Source organism: Arachis stenosperma, chromosome 1 (genome assembly GCF_014773155.1).
Source record: "Arachis stenosperma cultivar V10309 chromosome 1, arast.V10309.gnm1.PFL2, whole genome shotgun sequence".
Taxonomy (NCBI): Eukaryota; Viridiplantae; Streptophyta; class Magnoliopsida; order Fabales; family Fabaceae; genus Arachis; species Arachis stenosperma.
The window spans coordinates 128,978,075-128,989,348 of record NC_080377.1 but is presented as its reverse complement, the minus strand read 5'-3'; the positions used below and the strand labels follow the sequence as shown (position 1 = coordinate 128,989,348).

The window sequence follows — 11,274 nt, the reverse complement described above, 5'->3', positions numbered from 1 at the left end:
CTGAAGGCAAAGGCTAGAGCCTAGTTGAGAGTAGGGAGAATCAAAACCATGAAAGCTTGGACAAGAGAGAATTATGCACAAGAGGCAAAAAAGAAGGGACACTTTCAAAAGTTTGATACAATTTAAATAAGAAGCTAAAACTATCCACTGGCTAAATTTTAAAGAGGAATCAAATACATTGAAAAGAGTAGTAGTAGTAACAAGGGTAGGAAGGAAAGTGGATCATAAATGTTTTGTTGGAAAAGCAAAATGCAGTTCCTATCACATGCTTAATAATGGAATCATGGTAGGAATGCAATCCCATCCCTATTCCTTGATTGGACACAAAGAAGAAAAAATAAATATATTAATAAGTTTGATATCAAATTTAAAGGAGATTTTGAGAATCCTTGTGCAGATTAGTGGATATATGTAGCAAAATTCTGAGAAGGCCAAGTTAGGGACCACAAGATAGGAATTTCAATTTATAGATGACAAAGCATAAGTGCATACCCACTTTACTATCTCACTCAAAGTGGAGGAATAAACAAGAGAAATGAAATTTTATGTAATGTTATAAGTATTGTTTCTTGCTTTCATGTAGTAAATGATAGATAACAAGATTAATTATTCCCTTGTTTTTATAGTTTTATCATATTTATAATTATATCTTTATATATATATATATATATTTTTAAATTGCGTTTATATATTACTCTTAATTCTGTAATTAAGTTTTTTTTTATATCAAAAATATTAAATTAATAGAATATTTTTTTTTAAATATTTGGTCAAAAATTTAATTAGATTCTTAATTATAAATACTTTTAATTTGCGGATAAATATTTCGTTAACTTTAACATTTTTTATATTGGTAAGGACCTAATTACAATGTTAAAAGCAGTATTAGAGACTCAATTAAAAATATATATATATATAAATTTAATTATAAATTTAAAAAATTATAAAAATCAAAAGAATAATTTAACCAGATATAATATCACCAAAAACGAAATTATTAAAAAAAAAAGGTTTTTTTTTCTAGTTTGCTAGATGGTTCTTGAGGGACAAGAAAGCACGCATTGTCAAAAAGGATGAGGACACTATAGTGGGCTAGTAACGGTAACTTGATGTTAATAAATGAGTCTAGTTAATTTTCATTTATAACTCAATTGTTTTTGTAGATGGAAGGAATTTAATTTTAAAGTGAAAGTGAAACTAAATTAATTAGGTCCATTATTAATTGAATAAGAAGCAAGGTAAAACACCTATTGAGAGTAGAGTTGTCATCGTATAAAAGGACTCATTTACCCCTCTTCTTGTTACCTACACACAACAAAACACTCTCATTCAATTTGTGATATGAAGATGATTGATGATCTAATTATGAAAGTTGTAGAAATGGGAGTTCCTTGCAGCCCAAAAGCATGTCCATCAAGAACTCCATGCTCTCTTCTTTTGGACTGAAGGGAGCTCCTAGTTCTTCTCTTTCACCATATCTCTGTTCATTCATGCCTTCAAAAGTTGCAAGCTAAGTAAGTTGATGCATCAAAATAATATATATGGGGTGACCTGGCCTTCAAGATTTCTGGATTAATTTTGCTTTCTTCAGTTTCATTAATCAATATTCTTATTATTACTTATTACTTGATTTGAGCCTTTCTCTAATAGATTATCACAAAGAACCTGAAGCTGATGCTGAGGTATACAGTTTTCATTTTTGGTTTTCAATTTTTCATTACTGCTTCTTATGTTCATTATTGTTCAAGAACCTAATCCACTAATTCCTTTCAGATGACAAAAGAAAACTACTGTTTTGTGTTAATTAAGGGGACAAATTAAACCCACCGTTCTAGTGTTGTTGATAACCATAGGAATATAGGATTACTATATTCATTGATCTTATCATATATATTATTGCCATGCTTTGATTTCTGTTTCCAAATGAAAACTCAAAGCTTTGTCTTCTAATAGAATAAATTATTTTTTTAATAGAATTCATAAATGAATACCTTATCTGTTACCTGATGAGACAATCTGACATTAATTAAATTGAATGTCAGATGTAAATCAGGATAAGAATTATATGTATATCTCCTTAGCTTGTTATAGCTTTATGAATTGGAACACTGATCTTTTCTAATTTTGTTTTGTTTAATTTTTCTAGTTTCCATTCAGCCCAATTTCCTAGTTGAATTATTATGAGAAAAGAAAGAGAGAGAGAAGATAAGATGGAAGTTTTACTTTGACATTCATAATTAACAAATGATAACTTTTGTATGTACATTAATTAATAACATTAATATAAGTTTGTCACTGTTGGTCCATTGTGAGAATTTGTTGGTGAAGATGGTGGTTTGGGATATTGCAATTGAAAGGAGAGGAAGAAGAGCACAATGGCACCACAGGGAGTTTGTCACAGTTGCAGATCTCAATCATCCATCCATCTGGGTCATGGAAGAATAGCTGATCAACATAGATCCCATTTTCCTCTACTATGTTCTTCACATACTTGATCTTTATTTGCTTCAATCTTCTCTCCACTGCTGCTATGCTTTCACACTACAATAATACAATGCATAAGTATATACATACACATTATTAATTTTGTATATATATGTTTATATCAAGATAGAAATTATATATATATATATATATATATATATATATATATATATATATATATATATATATATATATATATGTGTATATACTTGGAAAGAAATGTGGTTGTCCTTGGGATTAATCTGAAGAATCTTGGGCATGCCCTCTGGATCTTCTGATTGGAGGAGGTGTATGCCAATGCCATAATTGAATAACCTACACATACATAAACATCATCATCAAAAATCATATATAATCATAAGGATCTTTGCATTAGAGAGTTGTTAATTAGAGACATGCCATGCACCGTTGAAGTCAAAGGAAGTAGGCCTCTGAATGGGGCAGAAGCCAAGAATATTGACGTAGAAATCAATAGATTTGTCCACTGATCCACACAGCAAGGAGATGTGATTCAATGACTTGAGTTGCAGAGGATTATTGTTATTGTTATTGGCCATTGTAATCTCAAAGGTTAATGAAATTATTGAAAGGTGATGATGTAGCTTAGTGCCATTGGCGGCTTTGCATGCCTTCTATTTATAGCAATAAATCAAAGTATATTATAGAAGCTTCTGATCTTGTTCTTATTACAATTTACAATGTTGGATTTGGAGTGACACGTAGATTTGACGTTGGTGAATCAGACCACCATGGACAACGCTTATCTACCATCCGACACGTTACTTCCCTCTAATATCTTTGACTTATGTATATGATCACGGTGATTATTACAAGTTCTAGCTCTCTTATTAATATAATTTTTAAATGATTTATGAATATAAAATAATTATTATCTTTAAAATTAATTTTTAGAATTGAGTTAAATTTAATTAACATGCATGTTATGATACATAGACACTAATATAGATATAGAATATATAATATGTAATATACAGATACACAAATTTTAAAATTTTATAAAATACAAAGACATGTTATATATATAAAATTATAATAATATTTTAATATTTTATTATTATTAAAATATAACTTAATTTTTTAATTATTTTAAATTTTTTTAATTGTATAAAATATTTAAAATATTTTTATTTTTGATAAAAAAGAATGTTAGAGGATTATAACAATTATTTATTATTTTTGGTCATTAGTTAATCATTAATATTTAAAAATATGGGATAAAGTATGATGTTGCATTACTAAATTAAAAAAATTAAACTAAAAAAATTGAGTTGATGCCTAAGTAATGACTAAAAACAACAAATTCTGATGACTCTCTAGTAGTATTTCTTTTTAATGAATACTAGTTCTAAACTCATTTCAAAATTATATATTAAGAATAAGACTGGATACGCTAATACGTGATAGTATTTAGGTGTGTGTAATCGTGTTTGGAAAAAAAAATTTATTACGGTTGACACACTAAACACACGTGTCGGATGAGTGTCGATGAATCTCATTTTCAAAATGTAATTGACAAGCAAGCAAGACAACTCAGCGAAGTATTTGTTTTTCATAGATAATATATATGTCCTAAGAACACATAATAAAATTACTATTAGTAAAAAAATTTTAAATTTTTTTTAATTAATGTAAAATAAATATATTAAAAATTTAAATTTTTTATATTTGTAATAAAAATATTTTAATTTGTAATATTAATATATATTCTTAGTTCAAGGTAAAAAATAGACAAACTCTTAGACGATATATTATAAGTTTCAGATCTTTAAAAAATTTGATTTTGACAAAGAAATTACACCAAATCTCAAGGACTAGAAGTGATTTTTTATACTAGATGAAAATTTATTAAGATCAAACATGCACTAAGGCTAAATAAAAAAAACTACAATGAAAAAGTTTTGACAGGAAGATCAGACTTAAAAGTTTCTTTTGAAATTTTGATTGGCTGAATAAAATGAAAAATTAAAAGCGATTGACCAAATAAAATCAACAGCTAGAAAAACGAGTTTTAAATGTTGGAAAAGATAAAGTGCGTAAGGGATCAAAGCTAGAGATAAGCATTGGCTTAGTACACATAAGAAACGTGCTTTTTAGTTTTTAGTGTGCTGAGAGAAAAGTTGGCCAAAATTGATCCTCTTAATTTTTTTTTAAATAATTGAGAAAATAAAATATAATTTTTTAATATTAATTTTATAAGTAAAATAAAAAATAAATATAAAAAAACACTAAAAATTAAAAATTATATTTTATATTCTTATTTTTTTTAATAATTAAAAGGATTCATTCTCAAAAACTGACTACTCTAAATTTTATTTCTCATTCTTAAGGTGGTAATTGAATACTTTGGTAATTAACATGTCATTAGTTTTCCTTTGACTTTGTATGTGCTTTTAATTTACACGATATATAACAGAAAAGTGTTCGAAGATCATATCTTTTATGTTTCTTTCTAGAATTATTTTATGTCCATTTGACCATAAGCAAAGGAGATACCTTATGTCAAGATGTTACATTTAATTGGTACGACGTGTAAGCATCATTTTTATTTTTTTCATTTTATATAACATAACAACTTGTCATTCTGCGGAAAGCATGCATGCAACGATTTAACTTATTTAACATTTTTTAAATGTAGTTTATTTTTAAATGTTTAGTTTCTTCTAATCTTTGATCCACTATGGATATTTTAATCAAGATTAGTTTTGATGTTCAATCAAGTAAATAAAAATAAATTGTGTTATTATCCGATATGTCTTGAAATCATAAACATGGAAAAAAAATCCTGGGCAAATGTTAATGGAAATAAGTTTTGTTCTATTATGATTAATTATTTTTTATATAACTATATAAGCTAATTATTTGACTCTATTGTTCGTTAAACATTAATTTGACATAGTGAATTTTAGATTAAAAAGCAAAAAACAGTTTTTTTGTTTTAATTTTAATTTATAAGTATAAAACTTTTATCTTTATATATATATGAATTTAATTAATCCCTTTACTCGGGTCATTCACTTAGACTATATTTAATTCGAGAATAGAATAAGACAAAATATTAAAAAAAAGATATAAAAAAATATTCTTATATTTTATTTGGTGACAGACTAAATATAAAGAAAATTATGAAAGTCTAATTTATTCTCATTTTTTTTATACAAAAATTTTTTAAAAATATATAACGATGAAAAATTGATAGAAAAATGAGAAAAAAAAATTGTATCTCTTGGTAATATTTTTGTGTCTTTCATGTTAGGAAGAACACAAAATACATTAATTCAGTGTCTTTATACACGGTGTCTAGTTATGCCACTGTGTTCATGTCTTATCTATCAAACATGATTTTGTATCTCTGTTTTTTGTGCCTATAAATAAACACAACCTTAAGGATAAAGTACAGACTAAGATGAGATTCAAACATTTAATTTTTTAGTTAAGAGAATAGTTGGTGAATCGTCACACCGTATAATTAAATTTTGTTGAGTAATTACCTAAACCAATCATTGAAATTTTTAATATCGGACGCTTTAGTTCTCTAAGTTTTAAAATATACAAAATAACTTTTAATGTTTACTTCCGTTAGATAATATAGTCCCCATTCAATTTGATATGTTTAATCGAAATGACTATTCTAAAATTTTAAAAATCTTTTAGGAATTGTTTGAGATTTTTTAACTTTTCAAGAAATGTTTCCTACTTTATTATTTGAATCAAATTGAAAAAGGACTAACCAAGTTAGGTTGGTTTGGTCTAGTAGTTAGTTCACTATTCTGTTTAAGTAAGTGTCAGGTTGGCTTGTTAGATTGTGATATATTGTCGGAAACCAAAAATAAAAAAATAAAAAGGAATTGTATTGTTTAATAAAGGTAAATTTTGGCGACTATTTTGTATATTTTGAAATATGAGAAATTAAAGTAATTATTTTTAAAAATCTCATAGACTAATTTGATAATTGCTCTTTTTTTATGTCTTTTATGAAAGTGTTGGTTAAGTTGGTATAACTGTCCACCAACTGCAGAAAAATAAAAGTTTTAGTTGGACTATTTCTCAAGCCCATATTTTCAAGCTTGATGCCCAATCTGAGCAGTACCGTTTAACAAAATTGTATCTGGGTTTGGAGCCTCATCCATGTAAATCTGACAAAAAGTCTGAAAAGAAAAATTTAAGTCCAAAAAAAAAACATATACACAAGTTAAGAAAAATCATGCTGGCTGAGGCATGTGATGTAGTGGCAAAGATATTTGTCTCAAATGAAGCCACACCAGGATTGAATCCTAGTGGAGGTGCTAGGTTAGTGTGTGTGTGGAATGTGTGTGTGAGTGTGTTATATGACCAAAAAAAAAGAAAAATCATGCTGAATATTTTTCTCAATTGAAAATAACTGTTTATTTAAATAAATAAAAATTAGGAAAAGTCTAGGAGACCAGTAATTTTATTGCATTTTGGCCAGCATATAACCAGCAGAAATAAATAAAAATTAGGAAAAGTCTAGGGGCCAGCAATTTTATTGCATTTTGGCCAGCATGTAACCAACAAAGAAAGGTGAGTTATTGGATGAAATCTCACACCATCAAATCATCATTGATAGCTAGTTGATGACTATCAATCACAAATGTCGCTGACCCCTACCAATCATCTAAAAATTATTCACAAAGTCTCACGCAAATAAAATTATATTTGTCTCAACCCTAAAAATGGTGGAGCATAAAAGTATAAAACTAAAAGACCTATAAATAGAATAAGGTAAAACAAGAACACCACAAAAATACTTAAACACCTAAAAACATGGACTATATCATATCTGCAACTTTAATTTTGACATTGTCATTAACAGCAGATTATGCTAGGCAATATTTCGATTATCAAACCTCATATTATTTTATCATTCCGACACATCACACAACTAGTTAGAATAAACAAAAACTGATATCTCCTTTGTGGTTTCTTCTTCATTCTGAATATTTGTTAGGGTAAAGTATTTATACACATTCAACCTTAAGCATGTGCAAAAAATTTTTAGCCACTAAACCAAGGATACTTATATTATTTATGAGATATTTGTGTCATTATAATGTTTTTTTTTGTCAATATGCGGGTAGGGTCGGATACTCGCGAGTTGAGTGCGGGTAGGGTTATGGTTGGGTATTTCTCAATCCGCGGGTAGGGTAGGATTGAATATTAATTAAAAACTCAACCCGCGGGTAAGATTAGGGTTGGATTCAAACCTTATCCTATCCTACTCATTGTCACCCCTAACATTAAGTGTATTATAGAAGTAAAAATTCTGGGGGATTATGACCCCAAAGTTGTTAAAAATCTTCTTTTTCCTAAAACGTTAATTAGGCTAGCTAATACGGATTATTTTCCATCATTTTGATATCTTATAGGGTTATGATAAATAAGCTTACATGAAAATAAAAAAATGAAGACAATTAAAGCACAATACCAAATAATAATAAATAAGATTGGAAAGAATGTACAAAGACAGGTTAACACTCCTTCAACTTGAAGCATGAAAAGGAAAGAATTTCCTCAAACAGGAGATAAGTACATTTCTCTTTTAATCATAATTAAGTGTGCAAGTTTGAAAGCTTGGGTATCTCGTAACCCTAGGAGTTATTAGGAGTTGGGACAGTTTATTATTGTTGCCTAAAGTTGTGGTTCTAGACTTCACTAGTCCACCTTATCACATGCCATTTTCCAATTCAACACGCTTCTTTGAAAACTCATTTTTGTGTTTATCATAAGAGTAGAAACTTCTACACCCTCCTTTTTTAAGATTGGATTTTGCTCCAACATTATTTAATTTATTAATTTGTTTTTTTAAATAAAGTTTATATTTTAAAAATTAGTGCATTTCCGATTTCTTTTTTTTTTTACTAATGGCCTTATTTTAATTTGTTTCTTTGTTATTCATTTTCCAACTAAATAATCGCCTATTAATTCATATTAATAGTTTTTTTTTTAAATCAAAAGAAGCAATAGGATATATATTATGTTGAATTATAATTATTATTCTAACACTAACCAAAGCTCCAACTCCATTGGCGTGCAAGCTAGCTTTTTTAGTAGTTAAGGGTCACCATCTTCTTTGGAGGTTCTTTCGGTGTGTTTGATGGGTAGATATTAATAGCCCAAACATAAAGCATCACAAAAAATTGATTGCATTAGTACTTTAAGAGGTTCCTTGCCTCACAAACTCATCATTACATGCATCTCCCTCTCTCTTATTTGTATTCATTCTTGTACTCTATTGTTCTATTAGAAAGTACTATACCTCTCTATTATCATGTTCCAACACCACCATAATATTATAGTACAATTTTCAAATGTATTTAGAATATCGATATTTTAATAATTTTAGTTGTTGATTTTAATTAATATATATTATATATTTTTTTATAATTGAGATCAATGATTAAAATTATTGAAATATCAGTGTTCCAAACACGCTTGAAATTCTCAATATTATGTGGAAAAGTTTATGCTTCATCAAGCATTAAACAAGAATTTACAGCCTCATTCATCACACTGATGTTTTGAACCATGTGTGAGCTGGTATTCAACCAATGTATTGAGTGCCAAACAAGAAACACTCATTGCTCTTATCCAACAATTGATTTATATGCTCATCCACATGCCAATGTCAAGTATTATTCGAGTAACTAACTAATCTTCCAGTCTTTTAATCCAATTTAAAAGAATCAAGCAACTCTTTATTTGAAGACTACTTTAGTTCGCCTTCTCTCTATCCCTCTGAAATAGACTTATAGCATGTTTGGAAATCCATAAAAAAAAAAAGTTTTTTTTTCCCTCACCCAGTAGTTAAGATGAGGGGGCACTTGCCCTCACAGTGTGATTAATTCTTTTTAAAAAAATATAATTATATATAATATGTATTCATTTTAAATTTTAAATGACTCCACTATAAATAAATTAAATTCAATTAACTAAAGTTTTAAATCTACTTTTTTTAATTATTTCTCTATCATTTTGATTATTATTTAACCTAATCAAATTTAATTCTTGTGTCGTCACTCCTTTATTCTCTTAAACCCTTTTTTTATTTTTATATTTACAACTTTTTTTCTATTCCTTATTTAGTGGTCATCTTCTTTTCATCAAAAAAATAAATTTTTTATTTTTTATTTTTTTTATATAACTCTCCATGACTCTATGTATCTTCTAATTTCATTGTTTCTCTTTTTGATATTTTTAATTGCAAATTTTAATTCAAACAATTATAGTTTAGGTATTAATCTAATATTTTATTTTCTTCATGACTTTATATATTTTATTTTATTTTCGATTTATTCATTTTTATTACTTATTTTTTATCTTTTGTTCTATTATATGTACTTATGTTGCATATAAAATTTTAAAATAAATTTATTAATTTACTAATTTAGAATATATTTTTTATTTTTAGAAATAATAATAGAAAAATATTTTAATTACAATACATAAATTAAACAGATGCATAAAATCTTTCATCTAACATTATATCAAAATTAAATTAAAAAATATATAACAAATTTAATTATTTTAAAAAGAAAGAAAGAAAAAATTGTGAATTATGTTTCTGTTGTTTTATATAAACATACTTTTCGTATACAGATTTAATTTTTTTAGTATTTATATATAATTTTTGTTTCAAATTATAAATATTAGTGTATCATTAGGTGCTAATGTACTAATTAATTCAGTCTTTTATTATTAAATGTGTATAAAAAATTAGTTAAGATAATAAGGTATCTTAATTTAATTAAAATATTTTAAGTTCAAATTTTAGAAATAAAAAATATTTTTTTATAAATTATATATAATGAATAGTATTTTAAGAATAAAAGTGTTTACTAACTCTTTAATTTTTATATCTCTATATAATTAATAATATTTAACAAAATTTATTTTAATATATATATTTTTACCCCACTCTTAAAATTTTCTGGTTCCGTCATTTGTAATTATTTAACCAATTTGACCTCAAGTATCAAATATTAAATAATATAAATAATCATTTCATATCATTCTTATAAATATATCACTTAAACATAGCTTATTTTAATTTCCATACGTTCCAAACACAATAGATTACCTTAAAATTATTTTTTAGCTAAAGTATCCAATTATAAATTGGTTGGTACATAATTTAAAGTGTCTTATTTAAATGTAAAAAAATTTCATTTAGTCTTAATGTAGTCCTATCGTGAGATTAAAATTAAATAATTAATGAAATATCTTATATGACAGCAGTACAAAAAATAAAGTTGATAATCTGAAGAATAAATACAAATTCTAAAAGCACAAAATCAACCGTAGATGTATCAATATATTTATTTATCATTTTTCTTATAATTTAAATGAAATATTTTCTATAGAACTAAGGAGAATGATAAATAAATGTATTGATACATCTACGGTTGTTTTTTTGTCTTTGAAACTTATACTTATTTTTCAGATTATCGATCTTGTTCTTGTACTGCTGTCATGTAAAATATTACATTAATTATTTAACTTTGATTTTATAGTGGAACTACATTAAAATTAAATGAAACTTTTTTAAATTTAAATAGAACATTTTAAACTTTAAAAATTAATATGTAAGTCTTAATTTAGTCTTTAAAATTTTAATTATTTTTATTTAATCTTTAAACTTTACGAATATAATTTATATTAGTTTTTGAATCAATTTTTAACATACAACATTAACAAAACGTTGTCATAAATAGTTAGATGCTACAATAAATTCTATAAAATAATATCGATTTA

At 26.0% G+C, this 11,274-nt stretch overlaps 1 protein-coding gene across 1 annotated transcript; it reads right to left on the bottom strand.

Moving 5' to 3' along the window:
- Positions 1–2,204: 2,204 nt before the first annotated feature.
- On the bottom strand, positions 2,205–3,081 carry LOC130937788 (glyoxylase I 4-like). The gene is made up of 3 exons (XM_057867105.1): positions 2,884–3,081; positions 2,694–2,799; positions 2,205–2,541 (listed from the first exon to the last, which is right to left on the bottom strand). The coding sequence occupies exons 1-3, from the start codon at positions 3,039–3,041 to the stop codon at positions 2,293–2,295; spliced, it is 513 nt and encodes a 170-aa protein (XP_057723088.1). The 5' UTR covers positions 3,042–3,081; the 3' UTR covers positions 2,205–2,292.
- Between the last annotated feature and the right edge of the window lie 8,193 nt (positions 3,082–11,274).

What these genes read in the sequence shown, in the direction of transcription:
- LOC130937788 (XM_057867105.1), bottom strand. Translation starts at nt 3,041, where the DNA reads ATGGCCAATAACAATAACAATAATCCTCTGCAACTCAAGTCATTGAAT. An exon ending in TTTGACTTCAACGGTGCATG is followed by an intron (nt 2,800 to 2,883) that starts GCATGTCTCTAA and finishes ATGTATGTGTAG; the next exon opens with GTTATTCAATTATGGCATTG. An exon ending in ACAACCACATTTCTTTCCAA is followed by an intron (nt 2,542 to 2,693) that starts GTATATACACAT and finishes GTATTATTGTAG; the next exon opens with TGTGAAAGCATAGCAGCAGT.